The sequence below is a fragment of the Erpetoichthys calabaricus genome, chromosome 7 (genome assembly GCF_900747795.2).
Source record: "Erpetoichthys calabaricus chromosome 7, fErpCal1.3, whole genome shotgun sequence".
NCBI lineage: Eukaryota > Metazoa > Chordata > Cladistia > Polypteriformes > Polypteridae > Erpetoichthys > Erpetoichthys calabaricus.
In genome coordinates, this window is record NC_041400.2 from 3,785,919 (window position 1) to 3,808,242 (window position 22,324).

Genomic DNA, 22,324 nt, shown 5'->3' on the forward strand with positions numbered 1-22,324 from the left:
CAGAAACCCACAAGAGGTTTAAATTAAGCTTAACATGCATCACAGGAAAATTAATGGAAGGAATTATTAAGGATAAGATTGAGCAACACATGGCAAGGACAGGAGTTATTCTGAACAGTCAGCATGGGTTGTGTTTTACTAACAGGCTGGAATTCTATGAGGAGGAAACAAAAGGATACGACCAGAATGGAGCAGATGAGATTATCGATCTGGACTTTCAGAAAGCATTTGATAAGGTGCCACATGAGAGGCTGGGCATCAAATTAAAAGAAGTGGGAGTTCAGGGTGATGTTTTTAGATGGGTGCAGAATTAGCTCAGACACAGGAAGCAGAGGGTGATGGTGCGAGGAACCTCATCAGAACTGGCTGATGTTAAGAGTGGTGACCAGCAGGGGGCAGTGCTGGGGCCACTGCTATTTTTAATATCTATAAATGATTTAGATAGGAATATAAGGAACAAGCTGGCTAAATTTGCAGATGATACCAAGATAGGTGGATTAGCAAATAATTTGGAATCCGTTATATCATTACAGAAGGACATGAATAGCAGACAGGCTTAGGCAGATTTGTGGCAGATGAAATTTAATGTCAGTAAATGTAAAGAATTACACATAGGAAGTAAAAATGTGAGGTTTGAATACACAATGGGCGGTCGGAAAATCGAGAATCCACCTTATGAGAAGAATTTAAGGAGTCATAGTGGACTCTAAGCTATCGACTTCCCGACAGTGTTCAGAAGTCATTAAGAAGGCTAACAGAATGTCAGGTTATATAGCGCCTTGATGTGTGAAGTACAAGTCACAGGAGGTTCTGCTCAACCTTTATAATGCACTGGTGAGGCCTCATCTTGAGTACTGTGTACAGTTTTGGTCTCCAGGCTACAAAAAGGACATAACAGCACTAGAGAAGGTCCAGAGAAGAGCAACTGGGCTGATTCCAGGGCTACAGGGGATGAGTTATGAGGAAAGATTAAAAGAGCTGAGCCTTTGCAGTTTAGGCAAAAGAAGATTAAGAGGAGAGCTGACTGAAGTGTTTAAAATTATGAAGGGAATTAGTCCAGTGGATCGAGACTGTTATTTTAAAATGAGTTCATCAAGAACACGTGGACGCAGCTGAAAACTTATTAAGGGGAAATTTCTCACAAACATTAGGAAGTTTTTCTTTACTCAAAGAACGATAGACACTTGGAATAAGCGACCAAGTAGTGTGGTAGACAGTAAGACATTGGGGACATTCAAAACTCGACTTGATGTTTTTTTTGGAAGAAATAAGTGGACAAGACTGGCAAGTTTTGTTGGGCTGAATGGCCCGTTCTCGTCTACAGTGTTCTAATGTTCTAAATTAAAAATTTAGGTTAAGCAAAAAACGGAAAAAGGAAATTTCAGAATATTACAAATGGGCCTTCTTCAGTGAAGAACTAACAGGTTACAACCTACAGATGAATGAAGCCTTGCACGTTGAAGCAAACAATTTGCACAGGTGTCCCCACTTCTGTTGATTACTTAAAAATCCTCAGTCTGCCTTAAAGTAGAGGAGGAACAGACAGACAGACAGACAGACAGACAGACAGACAGACAGACAGACAGACAGACAGAAAGAGTCACTAAGTCCAGTGGTGCCCTATACAATCCAAAGGCAATTGGAAATTGGATGACACCCTGAGCGGAAGAGATCTGGTAGGCCCAAACATCACAAGCCAATCAGAAAACAAGTTTCTGAGGGTCACCAGCTTGCATGATTGCCACCTCACAGCACAACAGCTTCAAGCACAGCTTAACAGTGGTGATGAAAAGCAAGTGCCAGCTTCTACTGTGAACAGGAGACTTTGTGGTGCAGGTTTAACGGTGCAAGTGGCAGGAAGAAAGCCATTCCTTAAAGGACAAAACAAGGCCTTAAAAGACTGGCTGTGGACTACTGCAGACTGGAACTATGGCCTATGGAAAGATGAATCCAAATCTGAAATCTTCAGCTCATCACGCAGGGTGTTTGCATGCTGTCAAATTTGGTGAAAGGGTGGTACCTTAGTGTGTGACACAAACTGTCAAAATAAAGCAGGACGTGTGATGGTCTGGGGTTCTTTCTGCTGGAGGTAGAGTTGGTGACTTGCACAGAGTGACAACCGTTCTGAATCACAAGGGTTACTGCAGAATTTTGTAGTTTTGTGGTCTGCGTCTAGAAGGTCAGGGTGTTCATCTGGCAGCAATGACCCAAATGACCCAAAACATACCACCCGGCTATGTCAGAACTAGACATTAAACTGCGTGCAGTTCCATAAAAACTGAGGTGTTTTAAAACTGTTGACTAGTAGTACATATATATATATATATATATATATATATATATATATATATATATATATATATATATATAAATTAGAAAACGAACTCCTCATGTTGGCATGCAACTTAAGTGATAATACAAAAATCGTATGTCAGTCATTTTCCAACCCGCTACATCCTAACATGGGGTCATGGGGGTCTGCTAAAGCCAATCCCAGCCAGCACATGGCACAAGGCAGGAACAAATCCTGGGCATGGCACCAGCACACCGCAGGGCGCACACACACACCCACACACCAAGCACACACTAGGGACAATTTAGGATTGCCTAACCTGCATGTCTTTGGACTGTGGGAGGAAACCCACGCAAACACGGGGAGAACATGCAAACTCCACACAGAGAGGACCCGGGAAACGAACACAGGTCTCCTTACTGCGAGGCAGCAGCGCTATCACTGCGCCACCAAAAATCATATGACATTTTGAATTTGTACTAAAAGATACCAAGAGAAAACCCATTTCTAGTCAGGTGCAGACAACTGCAGGCACAGTTGGAGGATGCACACGTTGGTGTGTTTGTAGGTCAAGCGTCATGTGCGTGACCCTTCACGGAATCAGAATCCCCCGGCTTTTCCCCCCTTACGTTTTTTTTCTTTGCCTTTACATATCAATCTGGCAGATACTTCCATTTCTGATTGCACAAACTTTCTTTCATCGTTGCCCAGTGTCTGGACGATTTCTCCTCATGAGTTTGTGTATTCTTTTGATATTCGATTGTACAGGTGTGGGTAACACCGCTTTACACAACTGTTCCTCGAACAAGCCAATGTTTACATGTGCAGCACAAGGGGCAGTAGACGCCTACAGGTTCATACGGGTACAAATTTCTGAACCCTCACACCAACGTTGATGTGTCAAGTATTAGCAGGCCTTCATGCTCACAATATATATTTCTTTAATCAAGGTGCATAAATTCCAGTTATTCAAATCAAAACTCGATCAACACCTTTAGTGTATGATGGCACCAAAATTGACTTCAGCCCAGCTTTTTTTTTTTTTTTTTTTTTTTTTTAAATAAAACCTTTAAATGGTTAGCCATTTATTTTGTAAAGAGCACTTAATCAACAGTCTGGCCTGCTCATGAACACTGACATTGTTGTGTGTACCATTAGCTACATCAACAGGCTCTTTGCTAACAGTTCTGACAGGGAGGCGCTCGCTTGCTGATGCTGCTGGCTACCTGAATGTATTTCAGCTCAGTTTGATTGTTGCTTTTTCTTCTGACAGGGCTCTTATAATTATAAATGTCTTCATTTAAAGAGCGCCTGTAAAAAGCCAAACTTCCTCCCTTGGGAGAAATAAAGTCCTAAAGTTCTATTCTATCGGTCTCTTGTTGTCCTTTTCTAATCAGTCTAACTTTATTATAGACATTCATACTTGCCACAAGCACAATGGGAGAATAGTAGGAAAAAACAGTAATGTAACATAAGCAGACTTGTGTAAGGGGTAATGAAGTCTAGTAAGGACTACACTGTTAGCTTACAGAAATGAGGGTTAGGGTTAGTGAAGGATGACTGTCCCAAAGGACAAAGGCGCTGGCACACTCCTCCCATAAAAAACAATTTTACTTAGAAACATGTCACGAGTATTAAAACCACCCCCCCATTATAAATAAATATTCCCCCTTAAATTATCCTTATACTAAAAGTATAAATAGGTTTATAAAAAAGTCTAAAAAGGTAAATAAATAGGTCTGAAAGCAGGTTATAATCTATCTTAAAAAATAGACCTAATGACCCACCCATCTCTAAACCTTAAACGACCTTCCAAACTAATTTTTTATAAAGAATACAAAGGGGGGGGGGGGGTTAAACTATTATTTAAATGGTATTTCTAAATAAATAATTAACTAGTCCATATCTAAAAAGTCCTACAGGGTTAACTGTTTAGCCTGAGGGACTTAACACTATTAAATTAGGGTTAAAATTGTACTTAAAAGCAGGGAAAAGGGGAAACTTTAACATTAGGGGTTAGGGTCTGCGGTGGGCTGGCGCCCTGCCTGGGGTTTGTTTCCTGCCTTGCGCCCTGTGTTGGCTGGAATTGGCTCCAGCAGACCTCCGTGACCCTGTAGTTAAAAGATGTAGCGGGTTGGATACTGGATGGATGGATGGATGGGTTGGGGTTACAGATGGTGGCAGGTCAGTATGTCTGGTATAATAGTACCAGGAGATTGTGAGAAGTGCCATAATGAATGATAAAAAGGGGACGATACTCTGAATAGTAAAATGTGGAAGTGTCGGTACAGAGTACCGTTGAGAGTTGGCCAACTTCAAGCACTACACCAAACCAAACCAAACATAAGATTATAATTCAGGGTGGTTGGCTTTACTTAACATTACCTGTTTCAGCTTGGGTCTTTGTTATTTCTGGAGATTTTGGACCCTCAGACAGACCAGTTCGGTTTCTGACCATCAAGAAATTTGCAGATGATGACATCTGTTCTTCTGGTTGACTACTGCCTCCTTTGGTACCCAAGTCATAAAATGGAGACTTCTGATGGTGATATTTCATTCTGTAAGTGTCTGTCATGCAGTTATCAACAGAAAAATATGTGGTAAGTAGAACACCTTCACTGGAGTCATTGGTCACATTTGCAGGCAGATCCCTGCTTCTCTGGTCAGGAAATGCAGACGTGCAGTTTCTTAACACGCTCGCCTTGACTTCTGAGGCTTCATCGGTTCGCAGATTGTTTGTTTTAGATGGGGACGTGTTTGGAAATCTTCTTGGATTGTAAGTATTCATTGATAGAGGGTCTGAAGCAGGTCTCCTACCGTATGCTTGCCAGGTATCCTCTGAATGTAGCAGTGACTGGTATCTCTTTGGAGGTAGTGGTGGTGGCACATTTTGGTAGATGGATTGAGATGAATCACTGTTGTCATTCTGCTGATATCTATTAGTTTTGTTTGGCCCACCATGATTAGGATTGTATGCGAGCGCACTAGAATTAGCCATTTCTTCATACTGAAGATCAGACTTCAACATTACCGTCTTATGCGGGGGAGCAACTGGAAGTGTTTGTGTCCTTCCTTCTGAAAAGTAGTCTTGTACTTTTGACGAACTGTTCCAATCTACGGCACTTGTCTTCTCCAGGTTGCTTAGAGATGCAATGACACGTCCAAGAATTCCTGCACCTCCTTCAGACTTCTTTTCATCTAAGCTTACTTGCTCTGAAAAGCCTGGGTCTCCATCTGAACTATTTATCCTTCCTTTATTTTCAGGTATAAATGTGAATCTTTAAAAATGAAAAAGGTAAACATTAGATAACCAAAACAAAAGGAAGGTAAAATATTTTGAAGAGCACAAGAAGATGGCAAAACTCGACTGCTTACTCGGTATAAATAGTTAAATCACAAATCAGCTAGCATTGAACCAAAGAAAGGGCTGTGGTTTTGGCAGAAATTTCTGAGGAAATTGTTTTTATTTTAAAAATAAACAGATTTTAAAAATGTAGCTGTAACCATTTTTATTCCCCCATCTAATCCTTCCAATTGGTTTTTTTTTTGGCTAAACTGTGTCCCCCTGTTAAAACTGCTGCTTTACCACATACAGTAGTTATGCTTATTTTACTGCAGCCATTTTATTAAACACCACTAACAATGCCTTTCTTAATGATCATGTGATCAAATCAATATTATTTTGATAACAATGTATATACAATACAACATATTTGTTGTATAGCCCAAAATCACACAAGAAGTGAGCTTTAACAGACCCTGCCTCTTGACAGCCCCCCAGCCTTGAGTCGCTAAGAAGACTCCCAAAAAAAAACCTTGTAGGGAAAAAAAGGAAGAAACCTTGGGAAAGGCAGTTCAAAGAGAGACCCCCTTCCAAGTAAGTCTGACGTATAGTGGGTGTCAAAAAAAAAAAAAGGGGGGGGGGACAATACAATCCAATACACAGAGGGGAACACAAGTAATCCTCAATACAATATAATAGTGCAATAGAAATATGACAAGGACAGAGCAGATATATGGAGGCACAGCACTGAGTAAAGCGTATTAAAGCAGAGGCTTCCCATTTCTGATATATGGATTTTAACCACCGGGGTGGTGGTCCCCCTTTTTAAGAAGGGTGACTGGAGGATGTGCTCCAACTATAGGGGGATCACACACCTCAGCCTCCCCGGTAAGGTCTATTCAGGGGTGCTGGAGAAGAGAGTTCTGTCGATAGTCGAATCTCGGATTCAAGAGGAACAATGTGGATTCCGTCCCGGCCGTGGAACACTGGACCAGCTCTACACCCTGGCCGGGATCCTGGAGGGGGCATGGGAGTTTGCCCAACCAGTCCACAAATGTTTTGTGGATTTGGAGAAGGCATTCGACCGTGTCCCTCGAAGCATCCTGTGGGGTGTGCTCCAAGAGTACGGGGTACAAGGTTCGTTATTACAGTACAAGCCATTCAGTCCCTGTACAGGAGGAGCAGGAGTTTGGTCCGCATTGCCAGTAATAAATCGAACTCGTTTCCTGTTGAGGTTGGACTCCACCAGGGCTGCCGTTTGTCACCGATTCTGTTCATAAGTTTAATGGACAGAATTTCTAGGCACAGCCAAGGAGTTGAGGGCGTCTTGTTCAGTGACCTCAGAATCTCGTCTCTGTTATTTGTGGATGACGTGGTTCTGTTGGCTTCATCGGACAGTGATCTCCAGCTCTCACTGGAGCGGTTCGCAGCCAAGTGCGAAGCGGCGGGGATGAGAGTCAGCACCTCTAAATCCGAGGCCATGGTTCTCAGCCAGAAAAGGGCGGAATGCTCTCTCCGGGTTGGGAGCACAGTGCTGCCTCAAGTGGAGGAGTTCAAGCATCTTGGGGTCTTGTTCACGAGTGAGGAAAGAATGGAGTGGAAGGTCAACAGATGGATCGGTGCAGCATCGGCAGTAATGCGGGCTCTGCAATGGTCCGTCGTGGTGAAGAGAGAGCTGAGCCAAAAGGCAAGGCTGTCGATTTACCAGTCGATCTACGTTCCTACCCTCACCTATGGCCACGAGCTTTGGGTAGTGACCGAAAGAGCAAGATCGCGGATACAAGTGGCCAAAATGAGTTTTCTCCGCAGGGTGGCTGGACTTTCCCTTATAGAGGGTAAAAAGTTCAGTTATCCGGGAGAGACTCGGAGTAGAGTCAATGCTCCTCCGCAGTGAGAATAGTCAGTTGAGGTGGTTCGGGCATCTGGTTAGGATGCCCCCTGGACGCCTCTCTAGGGGGGGTGTTCCGGGCATGCCCCACTGGGAGAAGGCCACGGGGCAGACCCAGGACACGCTGGAGGGATTATATCTCCTGGCTGGCCTGGGAACGCCTCGGGGTCCCCCCAGAGGAGCTGGAGGAGGTGGCTGGGGAGAGGGAGGTCTGAGCTTCCCTGCTTAGGCTGCTGCCCCTGCGACCCGACCTCGGATAAGCGGTGGATATTGGATGGATGGATTTTAACCTGAACTGGGGCTTGCACCATTTCCCCAAATTGTTTTAAATTTATATGCGTGTACACGGCCTACTTTCAAAAAACTGCCTACTTCCCAGAAACAACCAGTCAACATCAAAACCATTTTATATACATTCTAAACATACCGCGCTCTTTCTTCCCTCGGTTACAAAAGTCTATGCATACTGAATCACTGCCAAGGCGTCCCCCTACTAAGGGTCAAAATTTACACTTTCTGCTTTTTTTTGTGCTTTGAAATATAGTCAGTTACAAAAAACGCACAGCACAATTTCTAAAATTAGGAGCTCATTTGAATGAGGTGCATTGCATTGTACTAATCTAATTTTTGTTTGCAGACAAACAATAAAAAGAGGCAGCTTTATCTCTGTACCTAGCAGGTGGCACACACTCCATGGAAATGTTCTTTGAGAAATGAGCCTCAATTCCTCTTAACCAGTTTCTATGGTGGAGATATTAAGACGAAGAAATCAGTTTGCTGAAGAAAACCGTGTGTTTCTTTTTAATACCGGCTTACACACTCAAATAAAAATGACAGAAGGAAGCCCAAAGAACAGCACAGTGTCTTTATATGGACTCAGAGTATCATCTGTGGCCCTTTAGGCACTGGCAGTAAGGATGTCTTGGTGATGTTATGGCAACAGACTACTTACTAACTAATGCTGCATTACATTTACCTCAGAGGTCAGATGTCGGAGCTGGGAATGACATCACAGCCAAGTTGATCTTATTCCAGTAAAACATTTGGAAAATCAACATGGATGCATCCAGGCAAACAGTTGTTGTGATTGCCAACACATTATTATCATTTATTTTCTATATCCTAACACCGTAGCAACATGTCCACAGACAGAAGTGGGACATTACTGTGTGTACGACAGCACCACTGATTTAATGAGACACAAATAGACACAAGTGCTAATAAGGCGGAGTGGTGGCTCTGAGGCTAGGGATCTGCACTGGCAATCGGAAGGTTGCCAGTTCGAATCCCGTAAATGCCAATAGGGACTCTGCTAGGCCCTTAACCTGCAATTCCTGAGCACTTTGAGTAGTAGGAAAAGCGCTATATAAATGCAAAGAATTGTTATTATTATTAATAAAAAATAGACGATGACAGCTTTCACGATGTACATCGCCATTTTGGGTTGACATCATGATCTGAAGTCGGACGAACTCGGACTTAGCTGACCAGCTTAGAAGTTTCCGAGTTGGAAATCCGACTTTAGGGGATGTACAAGTAGAAAATTCTGACTAGGACCTCGGAAATTCCAACTTCCCCCTTCAAATGGAACACAGCATAAGACAACAGGAATTTCTGGCACATGTCCTCGGAAAAGCAAGCAAATTTATAATACATAATCTATTCTTAGATGAGCTACAGATTCCATAGGCCATGCAAGTTGTTTAATAATATCAGAACTTATTTTTGTTTCAGAAATAAAAGTACAATTTCAAGAAATCCCATGTTGATTTAACAGGCACTTGTATAAACTATTCCAGCTTCCTCAATAACCTTCTACCCTCCCATATCTGACAGCAAAAAGACAGCTTGCTGGAAAATGCCAGCTTCTTCTCAGATGGACGTCCCTGCTACCACTTGTCTTACTGTTTAAAATGCTCGTGCATAGTATCATACTTCACTTGGCATTTAAACTCTTAAAATAATAGTTTTAAGAGTTTATTTTTGTAAGAAGCTTAAATGATACATTTATATGAACCATTTAAAATCGAGGATAAGAAATATACCCATTTCATAAAAGTATTTGCATAAATCTATTAATAGAAACCAAATGAAAAATTATGAATATTATGTAAATTATATTGAGAATAATAAAGACAGACATTGTGTAAAGCAAATACACGATCTTCTGAATGTCAAAATGTTTACCTTTCCATATTGTAGAGATCCGTGTCAGGACTTTCCAATTCTTGCCGACCTAATTTGCAAAGAAAGAAAATCGTATACAGTATATATTTTAAAATGTATATTATAGCTTACAGATAAAACAGTCATCCCTACTTATATTACTTTCATAATAGTGGGGAAATGACTCCCACCAATTAAAAAAGAGATTGTCTGGATCCTTATGAAAGACCATTGACCTTTCCAGGAAACACCTTCATACTGTAAATGTGATGGATGAAAACCAGGGGCTATACAAGAAATATAACTTCATAAATTTATTGAGATCAAATGGCATAATATTACAAAATTTAATTAACAAATTATGGAAACAGCTGCCCATCACATTCCAAATACCAAATATGGAATATTTTTAAGCACTTTAGTTTAAGCCACTTTAAGACTATGGTTTCCTAGATAATGGGCTATCCGTCGGGCAGACTGGGAATTTGGCGAAATTGCTGAAATATTTGGGAAGTTTGTGAAATGCACTGAAGTCAATTTGGAAGGAGGAGCTGAACTACTGTACCTTTGAGTGGATTTTAATGGCATGATGGTCTTTTAAGCGTCCCACAGAGCTAGAGGAGTGCCTTCAAAGCTGGGCAGTATAAAAGCAGAAAGTAGGCGAGCAAGGCGCCTCAAAATGATGAAGCCAGAGAAGCAGGCTTTATGAGAACGTACTCGACAGAGGGAGCGCCAGTTAAGAAAGGTTCAGACATACGAGGATACTGAGGAACTGCAGTAATGGAATCCATACATAGTGAGGATTTACTGTATCTTGTATGCAGTGAGAAGTCAAGAGAGAAGATAATAATATGCAAGCTTTCAAAAAATGTACTATAGAAATAAACGTTTCTTTAGCTGGAACATTTTCCCATTGATAAAAAAAAAAATAAAAACCTCTATAGTCAAAATGAAAATCAATTCTACATATCCTTTGAACCTAATTATAAAAAAAAAAAAACGGATTCTATAAATATTCACTTTAATTGCTTTGTTCAAAATGTTTACCAGCTGAAATGTGCTTGATCAGAATTCAGGAAATCTTTTAACGCTTTGAATGTGAGGTGCAAGTTAAGTCGCATCTCACCGAGCCTGTCAGGGCGCAACACACAATGTAACTCATATATCAGTTGTCACACACGTGCGCATGGTAAACAGCTGAAGGGCCTAAACACTAGTAATTCTATGCCAGGCCAGGGGGCGGCGGAGTGTACGGACTATCTCTCTCAGTCCCTTGCAGACCTTTCCCGGGAAATCCCGCCTGTTACCGGCCCCAAGGATGACGTCACTTCCGGGCACGAGGACGCCACTCCCAGTTCCTGCACCGATAACGTCATTTCCCTTCCAAGCCTTTAAAACTGCCATCTTGCCTCAGTACTGGACTCTGACCTAAGCACATCGTGCTATTAAAAAAGCAATTTTGCAGCCGAGAAAATATTATATGGGTGGCTGCCCCAACTCTTTATGACGTCTCCGACTCATTCTTGTTACACAGTCTACACCAGACTACAGACGCAGCCAGTTTGCTGGCAAGCTTTGAAGCCACATCTCTGTTACCTACTATAGTGTCATCTAGTGGTTAGCCATTGGATTTTTTGTATTTAGACACAACAGCTTGCGGAATATATTGTAGTATTATAAATAGAAATTTATGTCTTTGTGAAAAAGTTATAAAGCTACAGATGTTGTGAAACAAGCAAGATGAATATTTCAATGGTAATGACTGTGATCGAGATGCTGACAATCGACTGGATGATGTGGAACCCGTAGGCTCTGGCACTGATATGGATGGCGGCAAAAGAAACGTCCAACTTGTCCCAACTGTCAAGTCAGCAGTACACGGATATTCTGCCACCCACTGAGTAAACAGAAATCAGCTACCAAATGTGTTGTTTGTTAAACACATGAACAGTATAAGAATCACATTATATTTACAGCACATATTCTCCTAAGCATGCACTTTATGAGGTGCCATGCTCAAAGGGCTCTTGTTCAAATGCAGACTTTTAGTTGTGTCGCTGGTCAAAATAAAGTCATTTAACAGTTTCTTTAGATTTTTGACAGACATACTGTTGATAATGAAACCACTGCTTTCTAATACATTTCTTTACGAATTTTGAATGAGTTCATTATTTGTCACACAGTGCCTTGTAAAAGTATTCACCCTCTAGGTGTCTGTCCCATTTTTTTGTCACATTACAACATTGAAAATTGATTAAAATGGGTTAGCTCCATTTGATTTACAAAACATGCCTACCACTTTGAAGGTGCAAAATATTTTTTATTGTGACACAAACAATAAAAAAATAAAAACAGAAGTCCTGAGTAGGCATAGGTAGTCACCCCCCAAATCAATACCTTGTAGCTCCACCTATTCAGCTTAATGTCTCTTGTTCAGCGCTTCGATTAGCTCAGCACTCCTAGGCGCCCATCCCTCAAGGGCAAACGGTCTTTATTGCATCACTCGATTAATGCCCGGTCTGTAAGTTTTGGTGCCAGGTTTGTCAAGTCAAGTCAAGTTGGGGAGCATGCACTGGTACAGTGCGTTGCCACACCCACTACATGACGAAACAACTTTTGCCAGGTTTGTAGTGGTGCCATATTCTGTTCATTTTGTTCTAATAGATTTAATGGTGTTCCGTGAGATATTCAAAGTTTAGGATATTTTTTTTCCTTACCCAACCCTGATCCATACTCCTCTGACCTATTTGGAGTGTTGCTTGGCCTTCATGTTGCCTGCTTAGTGGTGTTGTAGAGTCAGGGGTCTCTCAGAACAGACTTCATGTGACAGATCATGTGACACTTTGATTGCATACAGGTGAGCCCCAAATCAACTCATTATGTAAATTCTAAGGTGACCTGGTTGGACCAGATCTTATTTTGGGGGTTTCATAGCAAAGGGGATGATTACATATGCACTCTCAACTTTTTTTTAATAGATACTAGGGGGCTTTGCCCCCTTCTCACTCCACTCGCCAACCCCCGGGCCTGCACTGTGCGCTAGCCTCTTTGCAGTTCTGCCGCTCCCGTATGGGGATGTACAATTTAAATTGTTATTGTTATTTAATGGGAATTGTTATTTATGCATAATGCAACTATTTTACATTACAGCGAGCAATTAACCATACTTAAAAATAGCAAAATGTACTAATTTGAAAGTAAATTATGTTTCTTGTTGCGTTAGAGTTATTCATTGCGTAATATGATTTTGTTCTGTTTGGCTTTGAAATTAACATGCAAATACTTTTTACACTTACACTTATACTGTAAAACTTCAGCAAAAACTATTTTTTGAATTACATTTTTGTCAATATCGCTTTGAATTTGATTCTGTGTTTGGACTTTCATCATGACAACACAACGTATAACTGGCTGTGCTTGAATTTTGTTTCTCTCTCTATTAAATAAAACGACTTTTCAGAATTCTAATGTTATCCGCGGAAGATGTACTACATCACCTTTCTTGGATACATCCTTCTTTCTACAGTAATTTGTGTGGTGGATGATCGGACAGTGTTAACGGTTGTAGATATTCTTCATGATATTGTAAGTTGATGTTTTCATCTTCCGTATCATCACCACCAACTGTTTCTGCCTAGTCTATTGATATGCATTTAACCAATTTGTCATGTAACCGATCGACATTTTTGACGTTGATTTGTTTGACTTCATCGTTTCTCGGTGCTGGGACTGCCCGTTTACCCATTTTTTCTGTTGATAACCCTTTGTGATGAAATTCTTCAATAAGATTTGGACATAATACGTCTTCTTTTATTGGGAACTTAAAGTGAGGAAAACTTCAAACTTCAACTTATAAGAGCTGAGAGAGCAGGAACTGTGTCTGTCAAAAGCATTCACACCAATGAGAGGTGAGAGGACCGCGGGCGTGGTTGAATTTGGTTGAGATGAGGACAGGACTTTAAAAAATCTCATGGCCAAAGTCTCGTCTCATAGTCTTGTCTCGTCCCAGGATTTTTTATTATATAATAGAGAGATATACAAGGTATTTTATTTTCATTCCACCTCAACAATTTGGACTATATTGTTACACCCATTACATAAGATCCAAATAAAAGGCCATTTTAATTCCAGACTATAATGCAATAAAACAGGACAAACACTGAGGTTGAATACTTTTGCAAGGTACGATAGATAGATAGATAGATAGATAGATAGATAGATAGATAGATAGATAGATAGATAGATAGATAGATAGATAGATAGATAGATAGATAGATAGATAGATAGATAGATAGATAGATAGATAGATAGATAGATAGATACTTTATTAATTCCCAATGTTCTACAAGTACATTATATGCACAGACCTACAATGCAGCGTCCTCGTAATAAATGGTGTAACCGGCATTGTTATTTCGTATGAATGAAGACCCATAGAGAACTTCCGACACTACACTAAAATAAACAAGAAGAAATTCCGACATCTAATCCACAAGGTTAATCTGGCAGTTAGCACATCATTAAAAGAAGCTCATAAGCCTCAAGGTTTTACTTTACTTGGCATAAACAACTAAAGCAGGACACTCGCATTTCCTATGTAAGAAAAACTAATAATAGCAAAAGGCAAAAAAATGACTTGTAAATTTAAGCAGTTAAGCACTGAGCAACTGCATATCTTAATTGGACCGGAAAGACATTGTCGGTATCAGCTCGAATTTTTAAGTATGTGGCTCCATGCTCTACTTTGTAAGAACATTTCACGCTGTTACCAATGATTTATTTTAACTGCAAGTCACTAGTGGTGTCATTTAAAATTTATTGGTACTGACTAAAGGGCTGACATATAGATGACCTGCTGTGAAAACCTAAAGCACACGTACTCTGTCGCTGGCAGCCTGATGAGCATTACATAAATAGACTTTTTTTCCGCCTGGCTAATCCAGAGATCCATGCAAGGAGATATGCTGAGAGAAAGCAGAGTCTTGGCTCAAAGCTAACAAGGAGTCTAAATACGACTGAGCACAGGGGGCCACCTTGTGGAAGAAACACGAGTATGGACGAGCTTAACACGTTGTCAAGGACATGCTGCCAAAATATTCCAAACGATAAATAAAATATCATGACGTCAAGTGACAGATCTTGAGGCAAGAACACTGGCTACCTTAGCGGGCTTTGCTCATTTATTTTCTTTCATGGAACACAGAAGAGTATTGCTTTGTGACTTTGAAATGCGTTTTCGAGAATTTAGTTAATATCATTTCAAGTTTTATTGGCTCTAAGAACTATTTTGAAATACAGAGACTATAATGAGCACTGATAATGGTTCATTACAATAAGTGCCTTGCAACTCTTTTTGTAATAATTTTAAATGAAAACCACATGTATTTTCACCATCACCCAAGGTTTTTGCCACCTTGCCTTAAGCCTGTGTGCATATGCATGTCTACACAATCCGATTAGCCAAATTCATTTTAAAAGGCAAGCATTGCAGAATAATTAAATGTAGTGTTCCCTGCAGAAATCTTATCTAACATGGGGGGGCACCCCACTGGGCAGGCTCAGAAGCACACGTGCCGCAAATATAACGCGTTTCTTTGCGCTGTCAACACTTGTTACACACGACTCATTTGGTAGTTGGTGACGGCGAGTAAACACTGACAAGAGGGTTTACTCCAAATATTGTGGATAAGGTGGTGCCTTCTCTCCATGGACAGCAGGATGTTCTGTCACGGCTAATTATATATAATAACTCATAAAACCTATACAGTGGGTATAGAAAAGAATCACCCCTTCAAAATATTCCCATTTTTTTGCTTTGCAGCCTTAAATGAAAACACACAAACTAATACTTTTTTCCAGGTTTTCTTGCTCAATGCAATCTACTTTTTTTTCTCCTCTCTATAATTAATCTATCTTTAGTAAATATGGCCGTAAAGCTGTTGAGTCTATCGTTAAGCTCTATCTTTATATTTTAGTGTATTGTTATGTATGTTTCATGCACAGAATCACCCCACTTTACAATTTTGTATTCAAGTTTTTAAACAACCCTTCATAGCAAGCATTCTACAAGGCACTTCACAAAGCCAAGAACATACAATGGGTATAGAAAAGAATCCCCCCCTTCGAAATATTCCGATTTTTTTTGCTTTACAACCTTAAATGAAAACACACACAAAAAATATTCCTTCCCAGCTTTACTTACTCAATGCAACCTGTAACATCCAAGTGAAAGAAATCACAACTAGAGTTCAGAAGAATTAAAAAAAAAAAATCAAAAACAAGAAATACTGAGATGTATCACCCCCCTCCTAAACTCACTCAGGTGTAAGTGCCCACCATTTCCATTGCAGACCATGGTAACTACCTTCCTCCCACCGGTGATCAATTGTAATCCGTGTGATTAGTGAAGCTGTTCCTGGACCATTCATTCCCTTGCTTGGTAGTGCAACTGACAGCAAAAAAACTGACTATGGTTGGCAAGCCACTTTGAGAAGATCTCAGGGATAGAGTTGTGGACAGACATATGGCAGGAGATGGAGACCAAAAAATCTCAAAGGCTTTATCAATCCCAAGGAGCACAGTAAAGTCCATCATAATGAAGTGGCAAGTGTTTGGTACTACTAGGACCCTCCCTGGATCCTCCAAACTGGATGGAAAAGCAAGGAGGGGCTACCAAGAGGCCAATGGCCACTTTGAAGGAGTTACAGGATTTTATGGCAAAAAGTAGTCATTGATGGTGTGCATGTGACAACAGTTTCACAAGCCATCCACAACTGTGCTTGTTCGGAAGGGTCGCAAGGAAAAAGCCACTTCTCAAGAAAGGTCACATTAAGGCTCGTTTGAGCTTTGCCAGAATGCACCCTGAAGATTCTGATGCCAAGTGGAAAAAGGTCTTATGGTCAGAGCAGACCAAAATCAAACTGTTTGGCCTCAATACCAAATGGTACACCAATGCAGCTCACCATCTACAACACACCATACCTACAGTAAAGCATGGAGGTGACAGCAGCCTGTTGTGGGGGGCCTGGGGCTCTCATTAGGGTAGAAGGAAAAATGAATAGGGCAAAATACCGTCAAATTCTTGAGGAAAACCTGCTACCCTCTGCCAGAAAGTTGAAGATGGGGAGAATGTTCACCTTTCAACATGACAACGACCCGAAGCACACAGCAGAATTATGCACAAAGTGGCAGAAGGAGAAAAAAGTGAATGTCCTCGTGTGGCCAGTCAGAGCCCAGACCGAAATCACACTGAAAATCTGTGGAAAGACTTAGCATGATAGCAGACCACCAACACTCACCATCCAATATGACCGAACTTGAACAGTTCTGTAAAGATGAGGGGGCAAATATTACTCAATCTAGGTGTGCAAAGCTGATAGAGAAGCATCCCAACAGACTCAAGACTGTCATTAAAGCAAAAGGTGGGTCAACAAAATGACATTGACATTGGGGGGTGTTCCTTTATTAATCTCAGTAGGTCTTGTTTTTGATTTTTTATCATTTTTCTGAACTGTAGCTGTGATATCTTTCACTTGGATGTTAGAGGTTGCATGAGTAAAGTAAAGCTGGGAAGAAATATTTTTTGTGTGTATTTTCATTAAAGACTGTAAAGCAAAAAAATGGGAATATTTCGAAGTGGGGGGGGGGGGGGATTCTTTTCTATACCCACTGTATACTCTTGGCTTTGTAAAGTGCCTTGTAGAATGCTTGCTTTGAAGGTTTGTTTAAATACTTGAATACAAAATTGTAAAGTGGGGTGATTCTGCACATGAAACATACATAACAATACACTAAAAATATAAAGATAGAGCTTAACGATAAACTCCACAGCTTTAAGGCCATATTTACTAAAGATAGATTAGTTATAGAGAAGAGAAAAAAAAAAAGTTACTTTTGATTCTGTCAACTCATGCATAATTTTAAATGAACCCATCGTTTCTTTATCTTTAAATTGGATCATAACAGTTACACAAATAACCTTTGTTTACTTGTGGTGTGAGACAGATTTGACGGTACAGATAGCACACAGTATGGTGATTCGCCACTGAATAGATTACAATAAATCCTTAAACACCAGATTATTAAAAGCCAGAAATGGAGGACCTTTACACAAAAAGGTGGCACATTTTAACATTAGAGCAATTTTATTTTGTTGATCTGAAAACACATCTGGCCGTCTTTGTTGAAAGGATTGCCCACATATTCCGTATTTCTGGGAATTTCAAATTCTAATTAGATGTAAAGGCTCCCTGCCTCTGTTTAATTAGTACAGAATCAAATACATGTTGACATCAAGCCTACGTTCTCTCTTTACTTGCAAAGGCAATACATATTCCCACAAATCATTCTGTAATTTTTAAAATGAATGGGGCTTTTATTTATTAAGTCCGTTCCTGGAGGCAAAAGTAAACATGTGCCAATTCCTGTTCAGGACAGGATTATTCTCTGCTTTCTTGGGAAAAGTGAACAAACACTGTGTACTTTATTACAGATAAAGAAGCTAATGCACTACGGAAATGTGGTCTCCCTGTAGCAGCAATAAACTGCTTAGCTGCTGAACTATAATACTTACCAAGCAATCACCACTACATATCAGATTACTTCAGAGTAAAGCATGCTGAAACAAGACACCATTACTACTTATCAATTTTTGATACTGTAATCTCAAAATGGTATAGAATTTGTTCACATATGAGCACTCATGTAATCTTTTGCTTACCTTGTGAAACTGCAGAATGTATATTAGTGGACATCAAGAAATCCGATATTCTTTGCTCAAGTCGATCTCTGAAATAGGAAACAGAATTGTAAATGAGCTTCTTGTTAAACTTACAGCATCCTAAAAAATGTGTTATGCGTTAAGTTTAAAAAATATCACTTCTGATTTTACAGGAGCCCTCCTTTACAAAACATCCATTCATCCATCCATTATCCAACCTATATATCCTAACTACAGGGTCACGGGGGTCTGCCTTTACAAAACAGTGGGCCTTAATTTCATTTACATAACTTTAATATACAGGGTTTGCGAGTGTAATTTGTTCCGGAAACGTGCTTGTAATCCAAAGCACTCATATATCACAGCGAATTTATACATAAGAAATAACTGAAACTCAGATGATTCGTTCCACAGCCCAAATATATTCATATAAAAATGACCAACACAAAATATAAAGTAAAAATAGATAAAACAAATTAACCTGCACTTTACCTTTGAAAAGAATCGTGGCTGGTGTGAGGGAGACGAGAGGAGGAGGAGGAGGGTTATTGTGTGGTACGACTTTCACTCTAACTAACGGAATCACTGCTGTCTGTTAGACTCCAGTGAGCCTTTTCTTTTTTTTGCGACTTTAACGCGGAACTTATCCAATGACTGTTGCTTTTGCCTCCTTTTGAGGATTTCACGGAAATGTGACATTGCATTGTTCTTAAACAGATCCATCACTCACAGACAAAATAAAAAATGCTTTACGCACACACACACACACACGTGGTCACAATGCTGTAGCAAACAGTATACGCTCGTATGGATGTTGACTATACGAGTGAGGCATGCCGACTGAGACCGAGCATGGGAGATGATTACCCACAATCCCGCAGCGAGAGAGAGAGAGAACCATCATCGGCTCGGCTGTGATCACGTGACGCTCAGCAGACAGAGTGTATATGTACTACTAGTATTGCAAGACCTCGCTCGTTTATCAAGTTAAAATTTATTAAAAATTTTTGCTCTTCTTGAAAAACACTCACAGATCAAGTTACTCGCAATCCAAGGTTTTACCGTACTCTTCAACTGTAACTCGGTTATTATTCAACATTTTTGTTATATAGAAGTTTATTTTGAATTTTTGTGACATTCTTATGTGTCCTTTATGGTAGATTTGTGTTATTTGTGTTTTTTAATACTACAGTAGTGCTCCCAATCTATTGTTTGAGCTGGTCTTTCTGACCTCTATAGTTAATTAGCGTATTACTGTGATGCTATTGATTTCTATGGGTGTTGCTACTTTGTGAAAATTTTGTGTGGCTTGTCAACTTTGCTATCTGAATACATACACTTGTGACATGAAGTTGACCTCTCACCTTATTTCAACATGTGAAATACAAAGTTCAGCCAGAATTGACTTTTGGTGGTTTGGTGGCATTTAGAGAAATAATTATTTAGCCTATAATTATATAGCCCCTCCGCCAGGGCTGCCCTTTGTCACCGATTCTGTTCTTAACTTTTATGGACAGAATTTCTAGGCGCAGCCAGGGTGTTGAGGGGGTCCGGCTTGGTGGACTCAGGATTGGGTCACTGCTTTTTGCAGAATATGTTGTCCTGTTTGCTTCATCAGGCCGTGATCTTCAGCTCTCTCTGGATCGGTTCGCAGCTGAGTGTGAAGCGGCTGGGATGGGAATCAGCACCTCCAAATCCGAGACCATGGTCCTCAGCCGGAAAAGGGTGGAGTGCCCTCTCAGGGTTGGGAGCGAGATCCTGCCCCAAGTGGAGAAGTTCAAGTATCTCGGGGTCTTGTTCACGAGTGAGGGAAGAATGGAGCGTGAGATCGACAGGCGGATCGGTGCGGCGTCTGCAGTGATGCGGGCTCTGCATCGGTCTGTCGTGGTGAAAAAGGAGCTAAGCCATAAGGCAAAGCTCTCAATTTACCAGTCGATCTATGTTCCTACCCTCACCTATGGTCATGAGCTATGGGTAGTGACCGAAAGAACGAGATCGCGAATACAAGCGGCCGAAATGAGTTTCCTCCGCAGGATGTCTGGGCTGTCCCTTAAAGATAGGGTGAGAAGCTCAGTCATCTGGGAGGAGCTCAGAGTAGAGCCGCTGCTCCTCCGCATTGAGAGGAGTCAGATGAGGTGGCTCGGGCATCTGATCAGGATGCCTCCTGGACGCCTCCCTGGTAAGGTGTTCCAGGCATGTCCAACTGGGGAGGAGGCCCCGGGGAAGACCCAGGACACGCTGGAGGGACTATGTCTCCCGGCTGGCCTGGGAACGCCTTGGGATTCCCCCGGAAGAGCTAGAAGAAGTGGCCGGGGAGATGGAAGTCTGGGCATTTCTGCTCAAGCTGCTGCCCCCGCGACCTGACCTCGGATAAGCGGAAGAGGATGGATGGATGGATATTTATTTTTTGCGCCGTGTTGAGTATGACATTAATTTGCACCCAGCCCTGAAAGCAGGTCCTCCAACTTGCAGGGAAAACTCCAGGGTTGGTGGCAGGATTGGCACACTCACACTTTTCAGTGTGGTGCTGAGGTGCCACAGGTTGCACGGCTGTTGATCTGAATCAAAATAAAACGGAGGTGCTTATAGTGGGTCCATCAGCTAAAGCCCAAATTAGTCTTGGACTTCTCGGCTCTTTCTCTGTCTTTTCCAAACCTCAAGTCCACAATCTTGGTGTTATCTTTGACAGTAACCTCTTTTTTGAGACTCATTTCTATTCACTTGCTTTCCGTGACCATTAGTAATACTGATGGCTTCCACATTGTTATTAAGTAATCTTACTTCTATTTATTATTTACAGTATTTTATTTATGTTCTTTTATTTTATTTCTATTTATGGTAATTGTATGTTTTTTTCCTTTTTTATTGTAAAGCACTTTGGCCAAAGCATTCCTATGTTGTTTTAAATGTGCTATATAAAGAAATTGACATTGCTGTCATATCCTCAATGTAATGGGCATAAAGGTCAATAGTGTGCACTTCCTGGTTATTTCAGATCGCAGCTAGAAACTAGAGAATTTGCCACTTGTGATTTTTGGTTATACAGTAATTTCTTGATAGAGATTATTGATATGAAATTTTGTGTGAGTACACCCTAAGACTTTGAACGCTGAGGTTGTGGTGTCAAATCCCACTACTGACACCATGTGACCACAAGCAAGTCATTTCACCTGCTTATACTCCAACTGGAAAAACAAGAAATCGTAACTGATTGAATCTTACATGTTGTAAATCACCTTGGGAAAAGACATCAGTCTGAAGATAAGTTAAAAAAAAATGAAGTAATGAAAGAGATCAAAACAAACAAGAAAGCGATCTCACAAAACAGAACATGCTTTCACACCAAATTTTTGGTTTTGTGTTTTTGACTTGACATACAATAGGATGAACCTTCTGGTTACAAACTTGGCTAGGCCCTGAATTACGCTTCAACATCTTGTCAGCAGCCACACCACCTGCACTTCAGAATCAGTCATCCACCTGAAGCTAAGCAGGTTTGGGCTCAGGCAGTACTTCCATGGGAGACCACCTAGGACAAGCTAGGGTTTCTGCTATAAGAGGTGTTGGTGAGGCCAGCATGGGGTACTTACCCTGTAGCGGGGCTACATAATGATAGGTATATTCTGTGTATGTGCCGAGTTGCGTTTCGTTTCATCGTCCCGTTTACTGTCCGTTATATGTGTATATCAGTAAACGTTGTCCCCGTAAGTGAAATGGGGAAGGATGATGGCGGGAGACCGCAGCCCAGAGACAGAAATCACCTGCAGGATGCACCAGTTACATCCGGGACATTCTGCATTTAAGCAAGAGGAGCGAAAGGCAAAAGAGAGGCAAAGAGAGAGAGAGCGAGAGAGAGAGAGAGAGAGGAAGGAAAAGACATGCATATTTCAAATCAATTCCGAACATTGTACCAGTCCATTACTTGCTTCTTCAGGATCCAGATTATTAACACAACAGCCAGCACCGAGAAACCCA

At 40.9% G+C, this 22,324-nt stretch overlaps 1 protein-coding gene across 1 annotated transcript in view; it reads right to left on the minus strand.

Moving 5' to 3' along the window:
- The window catches only part of LOC114654491 (inactive ubiquitin carboxyl-terminal hydrolase 53-like), a 147,721-nt gene that overhangs the window by 7,819 nt on the left and 117,578 nt on the right, over positions 1-22,324 (minus strand). The window contains exons 14-16 of the mRNA XM_028805069.2: positions 18,350-18,417; positions 9,652-9,700; positions 4,679-5,571 (exon numbers count right to left, since the gene is read on the minus strand). Coding sequence (XP_028660902.1) covers positions 4,679-5,571; positions 9,652-9,700; positions 18,350-18,417 — 1,010 coding nt within the window. The remainder of the gene's footprint in view (positions 1-4,678; positions 5,572-9,651; positions 9,701-18,349; positions 18,418-22,324) is intronic.